This window comes from Vitis vinifera, chromosome 3, assembly GCF_030704535.1.
Source record: "Vitis vinifera cultivar Pinot Noir 40024 chromosome 3, ASM3070453v1".
NCBI classification, from domain to species: Eukaryota; Viridiplantae; Streptophyta; class Magnoliopsida; order Vitales; family Vitaceae; genus Vitis; species Vitis vinifera.
In genome coordinates this window covers 20208206-20236197 of record NC_081807.1, presented here as the reverse complement: position 1 = coordinate 20236197, position 27992 = coordinate 20208206, and the positions used below count along the sequence as shown (strand labels likewise).

The 27992-nt window shown below is 30.5% G+C and overlaps 1 protein-coding gene across 1 annotated transcript; it reads left to right on the top strand.

Annotated features, from left to right (window-relative positions):
• The first annotated feature begins 473 nt into the window (after window positions 1-473).
• On the top strand, window positions 474-27992 carry LOC104878930 (uncharacterized). Its single transcript, XM_010649903.3, has 13 exons — window positions 474-866; window positions 1120-2279; window positions 2990-3104; window positions 3193-3285; window positions 3376-3516; window positions 5239-5324; window positions 6859-6958; window positions 15279-15327; window positions 19955-20027; window positions 24215-24289; window positions 25800-25866; window positions 26001-26117; window positions 27718-27992. The coding sequence occupies exons 1-13, from the start codon at window positions 840-842 to the stop codon at window positions 27907-27909; spliced, it is 2295 nt and encodes a 764-aa protein (XP_010648205.1). The 5' UTR covers window positions 474-839; the 3' UTR covers window positions 27910-27992.

The window sequence follows — 27992 nt, the reverse complement described above, 5'->3', positions numbered from 1 at the left end:
TGACTTGCAAGAGCAAAGGAAGAAGGCATTGGAGAGGTTGAGATATCCACGCCCATTCAAATGCCTACGGTTATAAGGTAACAATACATTCATTTTTTATAATAAGAAAGTGACTATATATATAGGTATGTATATGCAACTGAAACCTACTTAACAAAGAGGCTGGTACTAGTACATCTCTTGTTTCAAAATTAATTCATACGTGTTTCTTTTTCTTTATGAATTGATAGGTAACTTTTAATTTTAGGAGTTGAATAAATCTAATTTAATTTTAAAGGAGGAATTTTTCACAAGGAAGTTTATTTTTAATTTATTACTTTTCCATTCTATTTCTATTATTAATAATTATGTTTAAGTGAGGAAAGCATGGTCAATCATAAAACTTTGAAAAGCAAAAAGTAGGGTCGTATTTTTTTTTTTTTTTTTTTTGGGTTTCCCAAGTTCTTTACTTGTTTGCTTTGGGTGTTCCCTTTCTCACTTCTCGAAATGTTCCTTATGTTCTCTGCCATTATTTGGGTAAATTATGCAAGAAAATGATGGGATGTTTCCATTTGGTAGGTCACATGCATTGCTCAGCATGGAAGACTATCATTGAAAGGAAGCATCATAATCTATGACCATTATTTGCTTCAAGATTACTTGCAACATGGCAGGTGTGAATTGCTCAACATGGAGGATCAATGTCTCTTGTGAAACCCAGTCATCTCCGTCGGTCAGAGGAGAATCTCAAGCACTGTGTGAGGTGGGGAAAACTAGCACTTCATCTTCAAAATATAAAGAGGATTATTCTTTGCTAATGGCTGAAGGAATGCATATTCATCAAACCCCATTGAAGGATAATGAGGATTCTTTGCTTAAGCACAAAGGTATATACAAAAGAATAAAGAGCTTTCCTTTCTTTCAACCTAATTTTCTTTTCCCTGTTGTTTGTTCTTTTCCCACCCTTCAAACACAAGCATATTCTTTCTTCACAGAGAAAAAAAAATCAAAGATATACACAACATATGTATGGAAGACTCAGATTTGAGACCATAAGCACCCACTTTTTTAGCAAATACATCTAATTGCCTCATCATCACTTTGAATATCATCAACAAAATGTCTGCTGATCATTTGCAGTTCTTGAAGAACAAGTTCATTCTGGACTTGGAAGACGCGGAGGAGGAACACTCCGGGGAAAATGAGATCCCCCTTCTCGCTCATTTTCTACATATTAGAGATGCGTTGAAAGAAAAGGACATCACGGCATCCACACCCATCAGATTGAAGAATTGTCTATACAACGCCATCAGCGCATTAGAAGAGTGCGTGGTGTTGTCGGAGAAGCGTGAACCCCGAAAGAAGAAGGATGGTCCGATGCATGGATACACTCTGGCGGAGCATTGGCTGATATGCAAAACCAGAAGGTTGTTGGTTCAAACAATGAGAAGGCTAACTGCTACAGCTGATGCGGTTATTCCTGGTATGACCGACATGGCCGCAAGTTCATCCTCCACCTCCTTACAAGTTATTCCAAGACCAAACTCTAGGAATTTTGATCCCCACGATTTTCCGGGTTTGGATGAACAAGTAAACACAATTTTACATCCACTTAGGCAGGGAGGGAAGGGATTTCAGGAAATTGGAATCGTGGGGATTGGGGGCTCGGGTAAAACCACTCTGGCTCAATTGGTTTTTACTGAATTCATTCGGTGGCGTTTTGGGTATTTTCAGTCTTATGGGCATTACGGAATTTGGATATGCTTATTCCGGAAACTGAGTGGAAATGTAAGGTTTAAGAAGATGATAAAGAACATGCTGAAGCAGTGTAAGGCAGTGGGGGATTATGAAGATTTTGACGAAGAAGAGCAGAGTGAGGAAGCAGCAGCGGTGGATGATGAAGACTACGATGGGGTAGAAGTGGAAGAGCTGTTGGATAATCTTGGGAAAGCTTTGAAGGGTAAAAGGTATTTGATGGTGTTGGACGGCATCTGGGACATCAACATCCACTGGTATTTCAAGTTAAAAGGCAAGTTGAAGTCTGTAAGTGGTGATGGGCATGTCATCATCACCAGCCGACTCCCCCGCAAAGCAAGAATGATGGTGGGCCCTCACAATTTGTATCACATGCAGCCTGCATTAAGAGCCCTGGGGTACCGGTTGCAATTCGAAGGAACATTGGATTTACTTGAAAAATATAGGTGGAAATTGAAGTACGAGGTTATAGAGCAATGTGATGGCCTCCCATTAGCAATGCACACATTGGAAGCAGTGATTGAAGACCAGATCCTGGGAAAAGAGTAATGTCCGACCATTTCTGGTATTTTTGGTTTTTATTTGTTTTAATGGTTTCATAATTTAATTCATTTAAATATGAAAATACATTTATTTTAGATGAAAATTTTAAATTACTTTATTAATTGTAAAAACAAAATCCATCTTGATAGCCACCGTTCTGTACGAATATGAAATAATATTTAAGTTCTCCGACTACGTTTTATTATTTCAGTATATTGTATCAAATAAAATATATTATGAGTCAATATTATCATATAAATTATATGTATAAGTTTTTCATCAAATTGATTAAATTGTATTTCAAAAATATAATTTCTCCTTAATATAAAAATGTAACGTGACAATGTTTGCACATATTATTATTATATTGGATTTGTTATTATATATATATATATATATATATTAATATTTTGGATTCCATAAGATGTTTCTTTTTCCTTTATTGTTTTCAACGTCAATTCTCTTAAAAAAAAAAAAAAAAAATTGAAAATGTACCTTTTAAAAAAAAATGAAAATCGAAATATGCTATCACATATGGTTTCCATTTTTTAAAATAAAAAATATATATAAACATATAGGACTTCCGGTTTCTTAATATTTTCCTTTAAAATTATTTAATTTGATGTGAAAACCATTTTAAAGAAGATTTTTTAAAATTATGTATAAAATCTTTTTAAATATTTTAATTAAATCTTTAAAATTGTTGTTACAGGGCTTTCTTTTGGGGTGGACATGATCTGATTGTGTTGACCAACCCCGAAGATGATGCTATATTGGGAAATGAGTTATTGTTATCATGGCACACCATCTCATCTAATGAAAATATGGTTTGGTTTTAAAACATAACCTTTTTATATTATGACAAAAGATTCATTTAATTGTTTTTCGATAAGATAGTTTGTTTTTCATCATCAGGTGATGGATGTATCAAAGCTTCTTCTTCATGATGTATTCAACAAAGTCAATCGACATCTATGGAGATCAAGAGGTCTGTCCACTACGATAATAGTAAGTTGAGTTGCAATCACTTTCCATATATTCTATTTATTATATCAATACATTAGATTTGATTTGAGACCATATCTATATATTCACCAGGTTTTGAGTGGGGATGCAATGGCTAATCAACTCATGCAAGTAATCATGCAAGTAGTCAGAAATCTGAAACGTGATTCAAATCCACCAATTCTCTTATTACCTTTGGGATCTAAAGCTAATATTTCGTCTTCACTTGGATGGGTAAGTTAAATACACTTTTGAAAATAAAATCTACATCATATATTTTTACTTCAATATTTCTTCTTCCAATTTTTTTTTTTTTTTTTTACCTCTAAGACTCAATCTAATTCTCAGATGCCTTTTTGAGTTTAGTTCCCTTTTATGTTTTTTTCCTCTTCCATATGAAGAGCCAATTAAATTTTTTAAAACCTGTTTTAGTTGTTGTTTAAATGAAACTCTATTGTTAACTGATTATGTTAAAATCGAATTTCTTTAGAGGTAAAATCTTTTCTATTAGTTATTTAATATAATAAAATTAGAAATCCAAATAAATGATACTTAATTTATTTATAAGAACTATTTTTGCATTAAAGAATTAATGAAAATAAAAATAAAAAACATCATTATATTTCTTTAAATAATTTTGATAAAAAATAAAATGATGATGAAATAAATTAAGTAATATATTATTATTTTTTTACTATAAGCTATTTATTGTATATAATATCTTTTTTTTAGTTTTGTTGTACTTTTTGCTTCATAATTTATTTTTATTGATTTTCATATTATATATTATTTATAAAGTAATAAAAATTTGAAACAAAAGAAAATAGTGAATAGAACTTCTTTTAGTTCATTATCAATTAAAAAAATGAGAAAATAATTTTAAATTATTAACAAATTACTTTCTCAAACTTTCTATAATTTTTTAGGAAATATTTTAAATTTTTTCATAATATTTCCATTTTTATTTGTTTATTTTATCTCGTTTTCCTTTGATGAAAAAGATTTTCCTTAACTTTTCCTTCTTATAAATTAGTACTGATTGAATTTTAAGCATATTATTCATAATGCATTCCTAAAAATTTGATAGTTGCGACTTTATTCTATAATTTTATATTTATTATTATTGATCCATCCAACAAATGATGATAATATTGTAGCCAAAGACATTAAAAAATCCAATAGATTCAATCTTTTCCAACAAAGAGAATGCTAAGTGACTAGAGATTGATTTTAGTTGTTACATTAGAAACCTCAAAATTGTTCTTTGCATGCTTTAAAAACATTGTAGTTTCTATTAAAGGTATTCTAGCAAAAAAACAATTAAGCCTTAAAATATTCCATGCTTCATCAAACATAATTTTTTTTTTCTGAAAAAAAGGCTTCCAATTCATCCACAAGATGGCTTGGTCAATATTTGATGAAATTTTTAATATGAAGGTGTTGGTGCTATTAACCTAAAGATAAAAATAATTATATGCATATATATAAGGTGTTAAAATGGTTTGATGCCACCAATATTACTTATATGCATGTATGTGAGAATAAATTTAATATACCATGGAGCATTTATTGAGGAAAAAGAAAACAAAGATGTCTCTTGACCCTTGAAATATCTCATATTTTTTGGCTTCTAGTATCTATACTTGAACTCTAAACCTTATTCCACTATTTATCCTTCACTTTTTACATTTCTACCTACTTGGTAATGATATTTATGATTAAATTCACAAACTTTTCCTTCTTATATCCTAGAATATGTGTTGAGATATTCTATCAAAAATTGTTTTTACAAATAGATACCAATAAAAAAAATGTTTGCTTCACTTGTTGAGCCATCTTCACATTGAAGAAGGCTAAATAAAACATTTATCCAAGGGGTGGAAAGGCATATTGATTACATAATGCAATGATGAAGTAGAAATCACATGTATGTGACAATTACTTGTGAACTTGCAGGAGAATCAACCACCAAGAACATTACCTAAGCATGTGTTCGAATTCTTAACAGAGGTGGTGACTAAACCAAAAAAGAATATAGACAGGTAATGAAGTTTGCATTTAAAAGGCACCTAATAGAACACTGATTGAAGATTATAGTTATGATTATTCAAAAAAATTTCTTCCCTAAGGTTTTTATTTCATTTTCTTACATTATTTCTTTGGTATAGAAAAGACTTTTTTTTTTCTCGATCAATTGCAAGAAGACTAAAATTTTATTATAGGGTAGTACATCTTCATTCTAGTATAAATTTTGTTAAAATTTTATCACAAGGTCTCATGGTTTTAAAAGGAGCTTCCATTTATTGTTTTCATGGGTCTTTTAGTTGCATTTTCCAATTTTTTTTTTCTCCTCTTTCTTCTAAGGTAATCTTCCATTTACTATAATGGTTATATTTTGAACCTTGATAGCACATATTTTGATTAGTACATGACACCTAGCATATATGAAACCAAATTGAAGGAAAAATATTGTTATTTAAATAGACAAAGAACATAGATTTATAATATTGTTAGCACATGTTAACATTGATAGATTTTAGATCTTATAAAATTAACAACTTGTCCCTCTAAACTAGTAAGCTAAAATTGTTGATTGAAGTTGACCTTGTACACTTGATGCTCCTATTGGAACCTAGGATCCAATGGCCTTGGATGAAGTGATCATACCCTCTCAACCATCCAACTGTGGTCCTCATTCTACACATTACTATGGGGTCATCTAAAAAAAATTTCCAATCAAGGAATATTGAAATGGTTGATAAGGTATGAAAATTTCCTTATCTTTGAAAGTAGATTTGAGGTTACTAGCTTTGTTGACACTATTATACCCAAATGCTAAACATTTAATAAATCTAAAAGGGTCTCATAGGCTTTTAACTAAGTATGATTTTCCTACTAAAGCATTGTTGAACAAGCCTTCATTAAAAGATTATATAGGTGGCTAAAAAATAGCATGTTCCATATCATCTTTTATGGTTATCACAAGCTCCTAATTTTACATAATCCCAATTTTAAAACTAATTTTGAAACTCAATCACACACTATCTCTCTCACTCCTTGGCTCAAAGATACACAAGTTTAGAGACAAAATAGAAATCTTCAACAAATTCAAATACTTATTGAAAGTCAAGGAATTTAGGAACCATTTTTTCTATAAAAAATTCTTTTAAAATGAATAGAAAACAAGCCCTGCATATGTAGCACTTAGGTGGCATGACCTTATTTAAAGTTTTTATATGTTTCTATTTTAGATCCTATCCATTTTGTCATTATTTAACATTGGGCAATTGTGAGTTATGAATTTGATTATAAAAGGTTTCTTATATCCTATTCACAAATTATTTATTACCACATTCCTTAATTTCAATTGTTATGATGGTAAGTAATGTTCTATTACCAAGTTGAAATGAAAATTGATTTTGGTTGTCCTTTGAGGGTTTTGACTATTTTTGCACCATTTTTTTTTCTATACCCAATGGTTTTGGCCACTCTTGCTTTGTGTGTTGAAACCTCTCAACCTTCCATAACATTAATATAACCTCATTTTAGTTATACTTTTTCTTACATGTGTTCCAGTTGGGGGGTTGTAATGAAAATGAAATCTATTCCAGAAGGTTTTCCGTTACCACGTACTTTTCGTCTTGACAATGCTCTTGAAGAAAACTCGCAAGCTATGGTAATGTTTATCGAAATGCTTTTTTATTTAATTTGCACAACTATATCTCCTATTGATTCAAAAGAAATATCAATGCACTCATTAGTCCACTAATTAAGCTCGAGGATCTTTATTCTTTGTTTTTAGTTGGCTTTGTAGTTTTTCATATGTAGACTTGTTAATTATCACATGCTTAGCATAGGAATTTAACTCTACTTAAAATTCTTTCAAATCATACCCATACCATCTATTACCTAATTCAGAAAAGGTATCAAAGTATGTTGTGAAGTAGGAGTTATTGCTCTAAATTTTGGGTGGTAGTAATCGATTGCTAGAAGCAATTTAATGATTTAAAAAAATATATTTTATAAATTATGCACATTATTGCAATATGTCTAAGTGTTAAACTAGATCAAAGAAATAAAAATTGCATTCTTATGAAGTATATTAGAAACACAAAGATAGGATAGGTTGATTAACAAATCGATAATTGAACAATACAAATTCAGTTGAAAATAGGAATATATAAAATTGATAATTTGTAGATTGATGAGCAAATGATTGAAGGAAAAGCTTATATTGGAGAATACAAAGTGACGCACACCATATGGGAAGTAGATGCTTGTTAGTGGAACCATCTATTTATGTCATCCTTGCTTAGATAAGTGACTTTGTGGTTGGTGTTGTGGATAATTTTAATGCTAAATAAAATGGGTTCCCTTGCTATGAAGATACCTAGAGATGCGATGACTATGTAGTTGATCATGTTAAAACAAATTAAAATGATCTTACTATATGTAGGTAGTTCTTGCCTGGTAAAAATGGTGTAAAACAAGAAGCTATGGTAGTATAGTGGAACCAACTGTCTTCCATTAGTATGGTTAAAATTGTAAGTAATTAAGATAGAAAACAATGTGCATTGAGTCGATAATGATCAAGCAATAAGGTAAATAAAAGTCGTATTTGAAAAATGGCAAAATTGATTGAATTTGAATGTATAAAAGTTGTCCAAATTCAAATTGTATCAATCAAATAAAAAAGCTTCATATTTGGAGTTAACTAGAGATCATTCTCTATCGTGATTTAGGTCATCATTATAGGAAATCTTGAATCTCTTCATTTCCTATCCCAAGTTCAAGTTAGGTGTATGTATTTCTTCCTAGGGCTCTAGATACTAGTAATGAAAGAAAAATATACAATTTTTAACAAAAGGGTCTAGATTAAAAGTGCTATGCTTTAAAGAAGTTTAATATTTGGATATTAACAAATCTAATCCATGTGGTGAAAATAAAGATGAATTATTTGGAAGTCTCGTACACCCAAAATCTTCCACCTGATGGCTTTAACATGATCTTGGCATTTTAACCAATAAAAAGGTATGGAATATAGAGGTTGCGACTCTTCTTTGTTTGGAGATGGAAGACAACTCTCTTGAAAACCTTTCCCTAAAGGGGTATTTATAAGGTTCCTTAATTGGGTTTAAGTGATTTAAGCCCACCAAAGGCTTGTGTTAATTGATCTAGCCCAAAATGGGTTCTAATCAATTAATTAACCTTATGGTGCCATCTAATTAATCAATTAGCCCAATCCAGATACTTTGCTTACTAACCCTTGTGAAACCTTGTGTAATTACCAAAATTCCCTTATGCATAAAAGTGAACTAAAAGTTAATCCAACCCTCATAGATTGTGCCATCAAGGTATATAACCTTAAGCAGGGACTACTAGGACTTATAAGATAGTATTGGCTTCCTTAGAATTTGATTGTGAAGCTAATTCAACATCCCACTACAAAGATTCAACTACACGACAGTACTATATGTAAATGACAATGAGACATTAAGTGCTCAAATTTGTGACTTGTTATCCATTGCGTTCAATCTCCTTATGAACAGGCGTTCGTAGTCTAACCAGGTAAAAACTATCAACCTTCCAAGGCTTCCTTTACTATCCTTGAGTTATAGATCTTCCTATTGTGTGTTTAGTTGACATATTGTAGCTCTCAAAGAGCTTATATTAAGTTCAATTTAAGGAACTACTACATATTTTACATAAACACACATCTTTAGGATCACCCAAAGGGACACTCTGTCTCAATCCCATGAAATATCATGGTGCCTTTATTGAGAATACTTATTGCTACTAACTTCCATCAATAATGACCCAATCCATAGGAAACATATGATCAATTTATGATCTCATCCCTACATTAAAGTTATTGCTAACTTTACCATAAACTCAGTATTCTCTCAAGGTTGAGAGACAACATGATGAAGCAATTTGGTGAAGTCATGACAACTTAATAGCTTTATATCATGCCTTGCCATAGGTTATGTTCAATATGTAACCATATACACTAGTGCACTCACCTTAGAAAATCCATTTCAATGGCTAAGGCCAACAATCCTTACAATTAGGAGGTAGTATACTACAACCTCTAATCGGTTACCTAAACCCATGAACTGGCTATGAACAAGTCATCTACTTGTAAGAAACCTGTGACTTGGATCTTTCATATAACTCCTAATGCACCCAAATTACGTACATTGCAAGAGATGTAGGTCATAATACTTACAAGGTATAATGCATAGAATGTGGATAAATAAAAGTGAACTAGAAATTTATTAATAAATAATAAAATTCAAAAGTTTATTACATCATGCCATGCTTTTATGGGCTTTATCCTAACAATTATGATCTACACTTTATCAATCTAGGTTAAAAACTCTAAAATCTCATTTAAATTGATATATGATTTAACTTTAAGTTTATATCAATTTAATGCTCAAATTAGGTCTCTTAGTTGCATGGATCAATAATACATAATTAGTTTAATTCATCTTTAACCACCCTTTCAATATATCCTATAATGAAACTACATAATTTCACCAAATCTAGCATTAAGTATTCAGTGAATCGAGAAAGATTTCACTATATTCTTTATTCTAGGCATATTTTCTTAAAATAATCAATCAACAAATTTAATCAAGATCACCATCCATTCATAGCTCCAATTAACTAATTCACCATGGATCTTGACTCTAATTATTTTCTTCTCTATAAAAGTGAAAATTAGCCACTCATTTTTTGGAGATCTAATGGAATAAAATATGTTTTACTCTAAAGAAAATGAATGAAAATTGCTAGGAAATTAAAATAAAAAGGTATTTCTCCAAAGGAAAAATTATAAAGCTCTCTCAATTACAAAAATGGCTAAAAAATCATAAATGACAATTCTTCACTCCTACGTATAGTGGAATTACAATGAACACATGGTACAAAAATAGGTGACTAATTTTTTAACCCTTCTAAAATCTTCCAATTATGCCAACCCAATAATGGATGAGCTTTTCAATTTTAAATATGGAGAATTAGCTTCAAGTTGAATTCTTCTCACATTGTGGATTTGATACCCATATGGGCTCTATGGAGAATTCATCATTTTGAAATTACTCAACCGTTCTCTGAATGAGTCTAGTGCAAAAATCACATGAGAATGTAGCTGGATTACACCAATTTTGTGGCTGCTCGAATAAGGATTCAAAGAGCTCACATAGGTGTTAAAAAATAGTGTGAAAATGACGCTCAAATGATGACCTTTTATGGAGCTTTGCATAAGCATTCCAACTATTGTAAAACAACCAAAAACATATAGATTATAACTTTGTTGGCACAATAATCCGAAGCTTCACATGGGTATTCAAAATTGGTTATTTCTCATTCAAATATAGCTACCATTCCCTAATCAAATCAACTATTCATACAAACTACCAACCATGAAATTTCATCCCTTAAAGCTGCTTAATGCATGAAGTTCTCAACCAAGCTTGGATTCTTCATTCCCTTCCAAAGATCAATCTCTAGCCTTTCTCCAAATCTTTTAAATTCATCACTCCTTGTTGTAATTGTTAGATGATACCAAGATAACAGGGGCGCCTGCTCTTTAGATCCTAAGGCTACTAGATCTCATAGATAGTGAAAGCAAGGAAACATATATCTAGGTGCTATAAAAATTGTACCTTTGGATTTGGATGTTCCCAAATCCTTCTCTAATTGATGCAATGATCTTAAAAACCTTGTGATCTTCCACCTGATGTCACTATCTTCTATTTTTGGCACATGTGTAGAGTGGCTACACACCTTAAAGAGAGAGATAAAGGGAGGCTAGGTTTTTAAAAGACTACTATTCTCAAAGTTAGAGTCTAACCCTAAAACCTAAGGGGTTTATATAAACTCTTCTATGGGATTAAGTAACTTTAGCCTAACTCAGGCTTGAGTCACTTAATCTAACTCATTAGGTCCTGATTAATTAATTAGCCCTAATGAGCTTTAGCTAAGTAATTAGCCCAATCCAGAAAAACCTAAAATAGTTAATCATAAATTCATGTGCAACCTTTCTCTTTTACCAAAACTCTCTTATGTATATAAATTATTAACTCTCCATAAAACATTATCAACTTTGTGCGAACAAAGACTATGAGCTTAAGTGGGGATCATTAGGATCCATAAGAAAATACTATGCCTCTCAAAATCCAATTTTAAGATTGACGCAACATTCCACTAAAGAAAGTCAATTGCACTCCAATATCGTATGACATTACATCGAGATAAAAATTGATTAATCCAATTTAATCAATTTCTCGAGTCTATGACCTACTATCCACTAGATGTAAACTCCACACGAACTGATGTTCATAAGGTGAAAGTTATTAACCTCTCAAGATTACCTCTATCATCATTAAGGCTCAAATCTTTCTATCATATGATTGACTAACATACTCTAACTCACAAAGAGCATATATTAAATTCCACTAAAGGAATTACTATGACCACATATTTCATGATCACGAGTCCTTAGGATCATCTAAGTGGACACATTGTCTTAGACTTATAAGATATCATGGTACATATCTTAAGAATACCTATTGCCACTTACCTTATCTTGGGAACCCTAATTTTTTCTATTCCTCATTCAACTTTGGTTCGTCCCAGGGAGGAGCTAGCCAAAGTTTCCAAATGATGGCACTAGTTTTTGGTTTTGTCATGAGATAAGTTGCCATTATTCTATACGTTTTAGGAACATTGATATGAACATTAAGTACAAAAGATTCCCTAGTAACAACACCAATTCTCCCATTTAGAATGTTCTTGGTTTAAACAAAATCTGGAAAGAGTTTTCAATGCACTTTACTAGTTCAAATTTTAAACCAAGGTAGTCATTAAAACTCTAAAATCCTGATAAATTAGTGTCCATGATCTAAACTGATAGTGTTATCAACCCATCAACATTACATTTCCAATCCTTAAGTTACAAATCCTCCATTATGTGATCAATTGACATACTTTAACTCCAATGAGCATATGTCAAATTCCACTAAAGGAATTACTACGACCATAGATTTCATGATCACATGTTCTTAAAATCACCTAATGGGACACACTATTTCAATCCTATGAGATATCATGGTGCCTCTATTGAAAATACTTGTTGTTACCAACCTCCATCAATAATGACCCAATCCATAGAGATATATGACCACTTTAGAGTCTTACCCATAAGTCAAAGCCTTTTGTTGATTTTAACATAAGCTCAATATCTTCTCAAGATTGAGAATCCATATAATCTAGTAGCTTGGTGAATCATTAAAACCCGATAACCTTACATCATGATTCACCCTAGGTCTTATCCAATGTGTAACCATATACACTAGTATATTTACCATGGGAAACTCATCCTGACGACCAAGACAAGCCATCCCTCCAATGAGGAGGTAGTGTACTACAGTCTCTACTAGATTGTCCAAATCCATGAATCAACTGTGAGCTTCTTATCATCTTACAAAGAACCCATGATTTTTATCTTATGTGCAACTCTTAATGCACCTAAGTCATGTACAATGCAAATGATATTGGTTTAAATGATCAAATCAATATCGATGCACGAAAAGGATAGTTAGGGGAAATTGAAGTCTAACTTATCAAGTCTTGCTTTTAAAGGCCCAATCCCAAACTAGACCAAAAAGAAGATTGAGTACCACAGAAAGAATTTGCTTCATAATCACATCACCTCTCTATACTATCTCATAAAATAGGTGGCACTTCATTTCTATGCATTTTCTCTTTTAATGGTATTTTGGTTCATTAAACTGTGTCATTGCCCCACTATTATCACATAACAGGATCTTAGATGATACAACCAAGAGAATCAACCCTAGTCCCATAATGAAAAACCTAAGCCAAATGGTTTCCTTTGTTGCTTAAGAAGTTGCAACAAATATTACTTCGAGTGTACACACATATCTAAAGGTAGACCTACAAGCATTAGACTGAAAGTCTAATTCCTGATACCCAAGGAGTACCAACTCATCACATGGACTCATAAGCATATAATCTCTCTTTCTCCTAGGATACTTGAGTATATGCTTAACATATGCCTAAAAATCTAATCATCGAATAGACTAATATCTACTTACCATTCTTACAATAAAGCAAATATTCGGTCTAGCATATAACATCACATACATATACCTACACATTGTAGAAGCATAGGGTACTAGCTTAATGCAATTTATCTCCTTATATGTCAAATGACACTGATATTGAGAAAGACAACTCTAAACTTAAGGGAAGGAACCCTTCTTAGAGTCCTATGTCATGCATTTGATCAAATGTTTATCAGTATATGTGATATAACACAACTTTCCCATTCTTATAGTATAAAAATACTTTAAACTCAACAAATATTGTGCTTTCTTCTAAATTTTCATCTAAAGATGAGTAGAGAACCAGATTTTGACTAATAACAATATCCCTATATCATACCAATGAGTAGATTGTCATCTGACTGCAAGATCTTAAAGCACCATCATGCTTCCCTGCGCCTTCTTATACCCACAAGGCTTTTTGCTATGAAAATGTTTGGTTACATCATATTAATGCTAATATCAAGATAATCATTCAAGAATGCTATCTTGATATCCAAATGCTTTATCTCATATCTCATAGTTAAGATACATTGCAATGGATGACAAACACTCTTATGAATTTTAGTATGGCTACTGGTGAAAAGGTTTTTTGTAGTGGAAAGAATGTTATCAAACTATAACTTTAACTACAACCTAGCCACATAAAACTCAGTCTTTCTATCTACTTTTATGTTTCTCTTATAGACCAACTTATACTTATGGGTTTTATCTCTTCCAATGCTTCTATAGGAACCTAACTATGTTAGAACACAAAGATTTTAATTGTCCCTTCATAGCTCATTGCCATAAGTGAGCACCAATGCAACTCATAGCTTCATCATAATATGTGGGATACAAACCTTCCACTATGATGAGACACTTATGTAATATAAATATTGAGAATGGAATGTGCTTATACCTTTAGATCCATAGCATCCTATGCAATGTAAGACTATCTTTTAGTGTTTTCCAATCTATATCCTTCTTTGTCATATTCTTGATCATATTGAAGCACATGTTTCAACTCTAATTAGACACTTTGTCTCAATCCCATGAGATATCATAGTGCCTTTATTAAGAATATATCCCTATTGTTACCAATTTCCATCAATAGAGACCCAATCCATAAGGAATATATGATTAGCTTATAATCTTACCCATAGGTCAAAGTCATTATTAACTTTACCACCAACTTAGTGTTCTCTCAAGGTTGAGAGACAAAACAATGAAGCAGCTTGGTGAAGTCATGACTACTTGATAGCCTTAAGTCATGATTCATTATTATAAGTTCTATCCAATGTGTAACCATACACACTAGTGCACTCACCATGGGAGACCCATCCTGATGGTCAGGACCAATTATCCCTCCAATTAAGAGGTAGTGCACTACAACCTCTAATGGGTTACCTAAGCCCACAAACCACTGTAAATAACTCATCTACTTACAAGGAACCCATGACTTGGATCTTCCTTGCAACTCCTAATGCACCCAAGTCACATATAATGCAAGAGATGCAAGGTAGAATGCTTACAAGGTATAATCTATGGAATGAAGATAGATAAAAGTGAATTACAAATTTATTAATAAATAATCAAATCCAAAAGTTTATAATATCATGTCATGCTTTTAAAGGCTCTATCCTAACATTTACTAACATGATAGTTAATTAATTTTGCCAAACCAAACTCTTGAAGCATTAATGAGAATTGATTTCCTAACTTAATCTCAAATTAGAAAGAATTATCCTTTAGCATATTAATCATTATATGTGTTAATACTTCATTCTTTAGCATATTAATCATTATATGCATTAATACTTCAATGGGATGATTTTTTTTTTTTTATTACTAATACTTCTTGTAATAACATTTTTTTAGGAAGCTGACAAAGAATTTCATGTAACATTTTGGAACTACTTTATTATCGGTAAGAGCTTTATCTTACTCTCTTTTTCCTTTCTTTTATAGGTAATATATTTATTATCTATTAAGATTCATTGTTATATAGATGCATTTATGAAACATTGATTTGTATTCCAAAACTTTAACTATTATCTTGTTTTCTATATATGTTTCATGAGACTAAAGACAAAAGTTTCCTACTATCTTTTTTATGCTGATTCATTCCACTTTTTGTTTTTTTAAATTGCCTATTAATTATGTAGCTATTTAGTTATATTTATATTTAATTATGTACAAGGCTTATGAAGGAGCTCTGGAAGGTAACATAATAGATTGTTGTTTTATCTTTTCAAATTTGATAAAAATGCATCATTTTAGTTAACTCAATTTTTCTTAGTGAACTAAAAATAGAAAAATAAATCATATTAGTTGGTAATAGTGAGCATAATGTTATCCCAGGGGAAATAGATTTAAAAAAAAATGTCTAAAGGAAAAATGATGAATAATGGGTAATCATATGTTAAGGTTAGAAAATAATTTTGAATGTTTAGTCAATTTCAACATTGTTTGATCTTAAAATATTTCATGATTAAATGTTTGGATTTCATTTGATATCAAATTTCACAGTGAACTTGTGCAACTTAGAAAATAAGATGATTTTATGCTTTTGCTTCATAGATTCCCATAACTCAAATATAACTGTATATGACTCAATTTTTCGAATTAGATCATTATGCATGCTTCTTAGCATAGTAAAGTGTATACATATATCTCTATTTGGTCATCTCTACTAGACCTTAAGATCATGATGATGTTGATCTAATTGTTGTCAAATGTGGTACCAAAAAATAAAAAATATCATCATTCAATTGTCATCCTTGTTTTGATGTGTAACTAGATTCATCCACTTTTCTATCAAATATATATATATATATATTCACAAGCCCCAACATTGAGAATTCATTAAACTCCTAGTTATTGCTTGTACCTTAAGTGATTATTACTTTTATTTAATTTAATCTATGCACAAAAATTAAACTTAGTCGAGTACATTCAACATATTAAAATTCTCCAACTTAATATAACATTTAAGATATCAAATTAATGCTAAAAAACATGTTTTTGTAAATATATAACATGTTAAATTTCAAAATGTATAGAATATAGATGCCCTAACACTATTTTCATATCTTGATAAGAAATAATTTCTTTTTTACCATATTAAATTTTTAATGGCAACATTATAATCACATATATTCTCATGAATTAATTTATAAATTATTTCATGTTAGGGCTATAACAAAAATGTAGATATCTAATTCAAATTTGCATCTTGGTGCATTATAATATACCATGTCAACTGCAACTTGTAAGCCATACCTAAGTATCTAAAATGCTAAATATCTAAATATTTGAATATATCAAAATGTTATGAATCAACACCTAAATATCTAAATATCACAAATGCTTATTTCATAAACATGTCATGCATATTTAAATTTCACCTTAATTTTGCAAGATATTGGACTGAAAAAAAATGCAATTTTTTTATATTGCATTTGATATCATCAAGCATCAAGGTATATTAAAATTGTTTTTATATTAATAAGACTATTGCTTGTGTTGGGTTCCTAGATAGAAAGTTTGAAAAATAAAAAAGAAATCAAAGATGATAAATAGAAAAAAAGAAAAATAAATAAAAAAGAAGGAATATTTTCTTTCATCTTTTTCATATTCTTTTCTATGATTTCCAAACATAAGAAAATGATTTTCTTTGTCATTTATTTTCCTTTCCTTAGAACTTTTCAAGAACCAAATATAGTCTTAAACACTGTAACAAATGTAAGAACTTTATTTCTTAGGATCTTAAATAAATTTAAAATAAAATTTAGAAATAAATTTAATGCTGAAGTTTCATAAGAACAAAATTTAAACTAGATTAATAGTTGAAATCCTTATTTTTTGAATAAAACATTAAAAGAACTAACAATTGTATAGCAATTAGGTTATCTCCATAGGGAACTTCAGATTAATAGTCCTAAAAGTACCAATTTTGGGGGCCTAAGTGCTGGTTGGAAAATAAAATTTTTAATTTTTAATTTGGAGAGATGGAAGGACCTTAGAAATTAGAAAGTCAAAACACACTGAACTCCAAGAACATAAATCCACTTAAATTCCCTCTCTTAAGTTCAACTTATCAATAGGGCTCTGATCTTGTGCTTATGAATTTAGAACTAGACCAAGTGTTTATACCAAAAGGTTTCCAATTGACATGAGCATTAACTATCTAATTGAAAGAACAACTTGGTCTGATTGCTCCTTTTTAGGTCCTTGCAATTAGATGATTTAAGAGGATTCTTACTCATGTTAAAAGGCCTATGTTTAGTTGATGAGACCTAGTGGAGCATAGGTATGTGGTCATGGTTACTTGACTTATACATTCACAACCACAACGACATAGGTTGTTCTTACCATGATTATTCCTTTTAGTTCTCATAACCACTAGCCTAAGTTAATAATTATTTCTTATTGTCCCCATAACCACTGGCCTAAGTTAGTTCTCTTTCTACCACTCACAACTAAACCAATAGTGAACTGAACTAAAATGGGGAGATCTCAGCTTTTTTCACCAATTGGATAGAAAAAATAACACAAATAAAAAGAAAAAATACAACTAAAAAGAAAACACTCAAACAAATGTAGAAACACATAACTAAAAAGAAAGATTTATTAAAACTAGAAACAAAAGGTTACAAAAATGAAAAGAAACACAACTAAAACAACCTAACCTATTTATTTATCGATCTCCTCTCTCCTGTTGTTTATTTATAATCCCTGTATTTATAGGTGGCAATTTTCCTTAATCCTCCCCTACTACTTAAAAGCCACCCTTATTTAGCTATGCCTTTTGTCCATGCTAGTGGACCAAGAGTGTTAGTATCGCCATCAATCATGAGATGTCTATGTGGAGTGTTTGGTTACATTTCCTTTCTTTTCAGTACAACAACATGATGATGAAGGTGGAATAATTAAAAGTCCAGGGTACTAATTGTCGTACCGCCTTGAGTGCGCAATGATCGAAAAGTGTGGCATATACACAAGGTAGAGTGATCAAGGCAATGCGTTGATGTAGAAACTATTTAAGGTGTGTTTCCTTAGTGGAGGAGAGAAGAATACATTATATGAATTGGGGAAGTGTCCTACTTTATTGCATAAAATTGTGCACCTAGGGTTGTTTCTATGTGCTAGGCATATTGATGAACAATAACACACTTATGGTTGTTAAGTTGTGCTTTATGAGTTTTATGTAGGATTGAGAACGTATGGTGCAGTACCTTCTTAGCACACTCGAATAGTGTGTAATTGTTGAAATGCCTAGAGGAGTGCGTTATTTATCCAAGCATACCTAGGAGCATACAATATGCACAATATAAAGTGTGTAGTGTAGATTAGGTCCCTAAGTGTGCAATACAAACCACTACTTAAATATGAAATCTTTAAGTATGCTTCATTAAGTATGCAATTTGGATTGGTTCTCTTAGGGTGCATAATCTACAATAGGCTCTTCCTAGTGCCTTATTAGGGTCCTACTCTTCCTAGTGGGCTCTTTAGATTGAAGTGTGCTATCAATGATAGCATCCCTCGCTTAGGTACTCTTTCTTCATGAAGTGTTGGAAGTGCACCAAACTTGCCTTAATTCTACAAAAATCTCATAAAACATATCAAAACAAATTTTTCTAAGGTATTAACATCAAATTGAAAATTTGGGCTTGTTATGAGTGCTTTAAACACACTAAAATATTTTTTTTAAAAGTCATCCAAGTGTTTAATTTGAGTTCTCATCATTGTTCTACAGAAACTCTATATTTTTCTTAGAAAGATTGTGAATATGTAGATTATAGATAGTAAAGTTTGAAAAATGTGAGTTCCTGAAGTACTTAGGTTTAGGTTCAATTTAACTAGCATATATTTATATTCTTGTGTTCAAAGGTCTCACATAGATTATCGCTTTTTGAACATCATTCCCCGTCCTTTAGGGTTTACTTGAATTAGTTAAATCTTATATTTCATTGCCACAAACTTTTATTGAATAAATCAAATTTTTGTTTCTCAATCCTATAATTGAGAAACTATAAACTTTGGGTTGATCCTAATAATTCCTCATCTAGGATTTATTTAGTAAATAATATAATAGAAGTATTCATTTTTCTCTAAATTTTTCAAGGCTACTATGCATACTTTCATATCACATTTGACAATTTTATGGCCTAGGTTGTTGATTCCTTTGGATCGTTATTTTATTCTATAATCAAATTAACTGTTCTACCTATGAGATATTTAGTGGACTTTTGTTTCCTCAAATTGATCGATGTCATGTCTCATTATATTCACCTCAATTTATCGGATAGACTTGCCTTCATATTTTTAGAAAACCAATATTTGATATTTTAGAAGTAAACATTCAATTAATCATTTATTGCACTTAACATTGTATGTAAATAAATTTGTATTTTTATACTAATTTCTATTTTTTTTCCTTTACATTATTGCATTATAAGTTTTAAGATATTCAACCAAAACTACTAGTTAATGAAAATCAAGCCAAATTAACTTGGATTATATTGTTGATTGATTTAACATGTTTATATTAGGATTGAATATTGAAGATTTGTCGCAGAAAAAGGATGGATGTTGTGGTAGTTGTTCTTTTACGCCTTGGCCAAGGTGATTGTTTGATAATGATATTTTCAACATTTACAAATAATCGTATTTGTCTTTATTTCATACTTCTTATAATACTCTACTTAGTTTAGAGTAAAAATTATGTGGCTTGATCAAAGTTTACTTGTTTTTTTTAAGATATGTTTTAGATATATGTTTGTTTTATAAATTTAAAATGCATTAAATTATGATGTGATATTATCCTTGGAGGTAAAGCGAGGCTTGAGAGAGAGAGAGAGAGAAAGAGAAAGAGAGATTTCATTATATGTATTTCTTTATTTGCTATTCATTATGATGTTCTAGTTAGTTCAAAGTAAGATTTTGAGATATATTTAAATATATGTTTATTTGATGACCAAAAAGTACATTAAATTTATGTGTAATCTTCTCCTTAGTAGGGGATAGAAGGGAAGGAAAAGGGAAATAGTGTATAGAAGGGAAGGAAAAGGGAAATAGTGTGAGAAAAAAAAAAAGAGTGGGAGAGAGAAATATAGTGATTTTTTATTGTTTATGATATTGAAATTCTAAACTAGTCAAAGACAAAGAAAAAAAAAGGATACTTTTATTTGATATTTGGTGGTTTATGGTTGCTTGTGACAAAAAAGTGAAAATAAACGCAATAAACCCTTAAAATAAGCATTAATTTTTTTTGCATGTGTTTTATCTAGGTATCTCTACTTACCTTTAGAATAATCATGTCATCAAGTATTGGACTATGTGAGACTTATGCTATGCCATCTTGAAGAACATTTCATCTAATTAGATAATAATAGCATAGGATTTGTCATAGGGTTATTTTAGGCAGTTAAGATCAAGCTAGTATCCTTGGAATCAATTCAAATAAAGAAGGCATGTTGAACATGTACTCTTTCAACTAATAGGGTGTTAGAATTCATCTTAGGATGGTAAATGAAAAAGCCAAATCTTTTTTGGTAGTTTCTTCATTACTTATTATCCAAATATGTAAGGAAGTAAGGTTTATTATTTGGAAAATAGTCTAATTTAATAGTAACAATTTGATATTGCAGGAGAGGATCTAAATGGGTCAAACCATATAAATCATTTCACCATTTATGATTTTTTTTTTCTTTTTTCTTTTTTAATGTTGCACACAGGGTATAAACTCTTTAGTGATGAGAATGTCCTTTATGAAAATTAATGAACTCATAGAGAAAGCATAAAATTATATTCTAATATACTTATAGGTTATTAATAGAGTTGGAGAGTTTATTAACCGCTCTTAAATAAGTATCCCATATGGTAGAATCCCTAAATATAGAAAGAAGTTGTAGATAAGAATCTTAGTGAGTTGAGTATTATCCACAAGGAGGTGGCCTTAGAAGTATAGGGGAAACGGAAAGCTTTGAAAAGTGAGCAAAATTTTTTAAGGTGACTCTTTCTTTCAATTGTTAACCACAAAAATGTTTATAAATTTTGTTAAAACAAAGGGGAAACCTAGGTGAAATTAAGATGAAATTAGATTTAAAAAGATTTGTGAAAGTTCTAAGGATTGGGGGATCCCTTTGACTCCTTTACTTCTATGAAAAGACCTTGAATCAAATTAAGACAACTTAGATTACCTACAAGTATTCTCAACTAGAAGGTTTTCAATAAAAGCTATTTTTAACCAATCTAGAAGTCTCACACTTGTGAGTTACACCTTTATATGTATCCTTAACGTTTTCATTACTTATTTGTTTGCCAAAACATTGCTTTAGGAGCTAAATAAGAGTTGTCTTACATTGAAAATGGAATTTTGACTATTATGCACTTGAGATACTCTTAAAAAGGCTCCTTAACTCAAATTTTTAGGCATCAAGAACCATTGTTCTAATCAAAGCAAGGATGTCTAGATTACAAACTAAGTTTATCACCAAACACCTAAGATTTGAGAAATATTTCATGGACAAAAGAATGGTCATAAAAGTCTCTTTCTCCTAAACTAGATTGACATATGCAATGGGATGTCGTCACCAACTCTAAAATGTCTTAAATAAAATACCACATTGCGAGTGTGTTTATCACCTATCATGCACTTAATATGCAATTTGAGCCTTCTTAAATGCTCAATTTTTGACTTCCATCACTTATAAATATCATTAAGCCAATGATAAATTGTTTCTATTTGAAATAAAAAACAATTCAATCTTCAAATATATAAAAGAATTATGTTGAAAACAATCTCCATCATTTCAAATTAATAACAATTATGGTTTTAAGGAGTATTGTTGTTGATGCCCATGAAATATGGCAAAAATACTTTTTCCATGGAGAAAGTTAAGCTAATTTTGAACTTCAATTAGTTGAGAAAAAATTGTCTCAAAGTAGAAGGCATAGGTGATTTTGGTTGCTAAAGGGAGTATATAAAAGAAGAATTATCATGGTGAAAGTAAGTTTGGATCCAAATTGATGTCTAGAGAAACAAGTACTTCAGTTATTATAAGAAAAAATGCATCATGAAAAACTATGTAAAGCATAATGGACAAAATCAAGTTCAATATTTAAATAGTAACACATCACTAGTCTGAAGTCCCTAAAGTTTAATACTTGCATCCACTAGTCATTTATGAAAATAAATCTAGAGCATCTCTCTTCACAAGCCTTAAGGCAAACTCATAAGTACCAAGTTTGATGTTGCTATAATGTCTAAGGATTTCATTTTTTTACTCTAAGAATGGATTCTGAGATTTTTATGTCTCTTTGAAAAGAATTCTTTCCATGTCTTCTATCTCAAATTGGAAATATAAAGAAGAATTAATAAATAGGGGAACATAAGATAATTATCTCTCAAAATTAATATCTATAGGAAGGGGTTTAATCTAAAATAGAATTCTATATTTTCAAAGATTCTAAAGTTTGCAATCATTTTAGGTTGTCATGAATTAAGTAGCTTGTGTCATCCACTATTAGATTGGTTAACCAAAGTTTCTTGCAAGATTGACATTGAAAAATTGTCATTAATCAAATGGTAAAATCTTTTATTCTATCAATCCAATCAAGAGCTTAATCAATAAAGGTTTATTTTTTATAATCTTATTTTTAACAATCCTAATTTAGTTTTGTTTGATGGAGGTTTTTTTATTAGGAGAGGTTGACCACATAGATGTAAGGTTCAAGTTTAGATCCATTTTGGTGACTAGATATGGCTTTAAGGACAACTTAACATGGTGGAAATAGAATTTGCCCATGGACAATAATGGTTCCATCCTTCTGCTTTGAACCAAAGCAAGTTTAACAATTTATATATCATTCTTTCTTAGCAAGCGTCCAAACCTAGTCATTAAACCAAGACCCTCGAACGATCCTATTTACTTAGTATAAGGAAGAGGTAATCTATCTATCAAAATGGACCAAGACCATGTTAAGGACCTTAAGCTTTATTATCAAGTGAGATGGAACTAAAACATATAGTTTATATGTTCTTAATCACCCTTGAAAAAAATGTAAAATATGAGTCTATCAATTGAGTGACTAAATTTTTCATGATCCTTGTTGTGAATGTATCCACTGGATGAGGTAACTAGGTGCTTACTCTTCATGGCCTCCTAGAAATATGTTGATTCATATAACCACCTTTTTGAGAAGTTATGAGGATGATAATTGAAAGAACCCTTGATGGAGTGAGAAGGTGCCAATAAGACCCAACTAGTGAAGGTTAATTAGGAGGATCTAACCTTGGCATGCAAAGTACACAACTAGGATTATGGGATAGTCATATATGCATGTCTATGTTTAATTATATCCTCATATATAGATATATACATACACAAGCACATGTTCATGTATGTCATCACTTTACCTTTCACTTTAAATTAATTATATTATAAATACTCAAGATTGATGTATTAAAGATCAAATTTACTCTTTTTAATGATTTACAACTCATGTTCCTGAAACAACTACCCTTTCCACGTGTATCTATTATTGGAAAGTCTTACTTTAACATTTTTAATGACAAAATTTGACTTCACTTTAATGATAGTTTATTCATAGCTTATGTCAACATGGGAGGTTGAAATCTTGACTTGTGCTTGAATTCATAGTTATCATTGTGCGAGGATATCTTAATTTGAAGGTTATCAAATAAGTTGACTTTTGGATTGTTTTATGTACTTAAAAGGAATATTTAATTTTACACTAGCATTTTGTTTTATTATTTATTTAATAATGTGAGGAGTATGAGAACGCAGGAACATTGTTCTACCTATTGGTATTAAAACTAAAGATAAACAAGGAGAGTGGACGGAAATAAGCATACCACACAGGTAAATATATAACGTTGCTATATTCTCATTTATATTTTTCAATTAAACTTACTTGAACTATAGCTTCCACACTTAGTCACATGAAAGTGTAAAGGGATCTAATGGGCTTACATTTTTAAGTGCCTTTGTAGTAGAAGATAATGATCAAATAGCTATCTAGACTCCACAACACAAGTAGAATGGTAATAAGATTGAGATGCATTACTATGTTCAGCCACTTTACCTTTAAATGATCTTCATGAACCTTTTAACAATTACCTAAATTGAGATATCAATTTTGAAAGAGGTTTGGCTTGAGGAGAGGGATGATATGGATAAGAACATGTAATGATTGTAACATTACTAATGCCACACAATTAAGCATGCCTATTTAGTGCATACAATGTAGTAAACCACCTATAGATAGTTGAAAGCATTTTGAGTATAACAACAATGTCTTTTATCTCTTAAGTTTCTACCATGACCTTGAAAAGAGAATAGTAACCTTGTTAAGTATTTTATGAAGAAGAGTACTCTCAGAATTAAAGGGAATATCAACACACAAAAATTAGTGTTGTGCTAATTTTGTACATAGTTATTCCAAGTGTTTTCAAATGATCATAAGTGAACTTAAAAACATTCCATTGAAATATAATTAAAATGGTGGTGAAATTTGTATATGTTGAGGTCGTGCTCATAAGGAAGATTATAAAAAAAAAAAAATCAATTATTGAAGTTTGGATTCATATATAATTTGGGCAAATCATATAGGAAGCAATTTTGCATGTATGAGATAAATTCATCATAGTTTGACTACTTTCTATTAATGTTTGAGGGAACCATTACAAATTTTGATGATTGCACCTGAGCAAGGTGTAAATTGGTTTTTAATAGCATGTCGAACAAGTTGTGGAGTAAGGAGATCGATAACATGTGTAAAGAGGGATTCAAAGAGTATTAATAGTGTCCATCTAATAAGATCTAATATTAAATTTTAAAGGCCATGTATAGTTTGATATTCAAGTTGTTCATATCATCTATAGATATGATATATTGAGGAAGAGAAGAAAGTGCTTTATTGATATAGCCATCAAGGTCATAACCTTTGAGTGAAGAATCTAAGACTGCCCTAGTTGATGAATTTGATTATCTAGTTTGATTGACAAAAGATATATGATTTTGGTATTTAAAAAAGGACGATGACAATAAATAATAGTAGTAAAAATAAAAAAGGACTATTTGTTGAAAGAAAACAAAGAAGTGGAAAGAATAGTTCTAAAAAAAGTATATTGTCTTAGAATGACTTTGAAATCATAATAAACTAATATTAAATCCCAAAAGCTTAAGTTGTTAGATAATAAACCTCTTAGTTGTGGAATGTAACCCAATCTTTGTACCATTATAACTTCCCAATATTAAGGTAACAAAGGCTTGTTATATGTCATTTAAAGCTAAGAATTCATTTTTAGGTATTGTCTACATGGGTTGTACTTAATTAATCATCATTGTTACTTTTTTCTCTTATATATAGCACCAGGTCAATCATTTGCGTTAACTTGCCTTGCTTTCCAGATAGACCAAATGTTAAAAAAAAATATGTAAGTTCTCTTTCTTAAATGTACTCTTTTATGTTCAAAGAGAAGACTAATTTTTTTATGAATGCAACAAGCCAACTTTATGATCACATCATTAGAACTTTCACAAAAGAGACATAGTTTGTTTTGATGTGCAGAGAAACTTTAAAGATCCTTTTGTAGATGATGGGCTTCTTGAAGTTATTTGTTTTAAAGATGCATGGCATAGAAATGATTTTCTTCCTTCCAAAGATCGAGGGGAATGTCTTGGGCAGGTTAGTTAGAATGCATGTATATTTGCCTTAAACTTGGAACTAGGTAATGTTTTAAGGTGTTTGAACTCAAGGATTCTCACAAAAGAAACTTACAAATATGTAGTATTAATCTATATATATTTAGATACTCACATTGGTACATTAAATAAGCAATCAAACAAGAAAACCACTGAAAATTTATTGTGGAACCTTATAGGCTAACCAATAATATTGCTATTTGAAGGAAATTTTGTGTTTACTCTTGATATAATGGAACTACCTAGAGGAGGGTAAATAGGTAGCTCTGAATTAATCCTCAAATTTTATTTTTTATTACTTTCTTAGTTAAAAATCTCATGCACAGATAAATAAAAGTGATTCTAATAGTACACAAGGCATAACATTGAAAACCACCTAGCAACCTACTAGATGTAAAAGCCACAGGTAGTCTTAACTGCAAATAATTCTCTAAATATGAGAAGATTGTACATAGTTTTACTTAACCCAATACACCTACTTCTTAAGGTCTTGGATCAACAATACTTACACTTAACTTCCCTAATGCAACACTCCTCTATGCTGCTTAGTGAATCCCTTGAAACCTTTACCGAGGTTGAAGTAATTTGAATTCATACCTTTGTTGAAACCAAGATGTATTTTCAAAAGGGATCTTGAAAGATTTAAGAGTTGAAGGATGAAGTTTTGAGATGGCAACTACTCTTTTATGGTTTTTCTTTTTTGTTTAGAATTTTTTTAGAGTCCCATCATTTTCAATAAAAAAATTCTTTTATATTAAAAATACCCTACACTTTCATTATGAAAAATTTCCCAATTATAAAATATTCTAAAAACCCTAGTAAGCAGTTAGGAGAGTTTCTAATTTTTTAAAATATTCCAAAAATCTTTTTAGAATCAAACTATAATTTAGAAATAAACACAATTTTAAAACTTACCAAAAACCATTTTTTTAAATTAAAAGAGTAGTATCGAATTAGAAAACACGACGTAATTTTCATCCTAATTTCTTGTATTAGTTAATCCAAAAGCTTTACGAACCATATATACATTCTTACCTCAAATTAGATGACTTTGTACCCTCCCAAACTCAATTCTATAGAAGATGAAGTCTTTTTAACCATTAAGATCCAAAGAAGTAAGTTGAATCTAATCAATAAGAAATGGAAGAAAATTGCCAACTAACCAAAATACACAAACATTGTGTGTTTATATTCTAGATTGCCAACTTCTACACCCATGTTGACAAGTTAACTCATAAGTTTCAATTGAAATACTGCTTAACAAAAATAACTTGAATCAAACTTTTTTTTTTCTATGGTACATCCATCAGTTATTTATGTGTGGAATAACCGAGAGTTTGCAAGGATGCATCATGGATTCAACGATGTTTACGACAATTTTCAATTATAGTAGTGTTTATGTTACTCGAATATTTGTTATTAATTACATGGTTTCATTATAAACAAATTCATCTCATATGGCAAATATGATCTTATTTTAGTTTAGAGAATTTTCTTCTAATTTTTATTATACCATTACAATGCTCAAGACTATAACTAAGAAAATCCATTAAGATAAGTTCTGCTTTTGCTTTCCAATTTAGGTGGGAACAATCCGCTTTGAGCTTTACTATAGTGCAGTCAACCATATCCATATGAGCATTGATGGGAATCGATGGAAACATCCCCTCTCTATTGAGGATGACAATAAGGTGATTGAGATCAATCATTCAGGAAGAACAAAGGTGTTTGTAAATTCCAACTCAAGATGCAAATTCAAATCACTTGATGAGTGATATTGAATGTCTTCTAAAGAGTTGAGTGGTATTCTCAGTCCATGCTAGAACAATCTAGTTGTATTACTTTTATAGTGAGTAAA

Bases quoted from the DNA above. Each gene is read 5' to 3' on its own strand.
- LOC104878930 (XM_010649903.3), top strand. From the start codon at position 840: ATGAGGATTCTTTGCTTAAGCACAAAG. The intron at 2,280-2,989 runs GTAATGTCCGAC...TTGTTGTTACAG, and splicing joins GACCAGATCCTGGGAAAAGA to GGCTTTCTTTTGGGGTGGAC. The intron at 3,517-5,238 runs GTAAGTTAAATA...GTGAACTTGCAG, and splicing joins TTTCGTCTTCACTTGGATGG to GAGAATCAACCACCAAGAAC.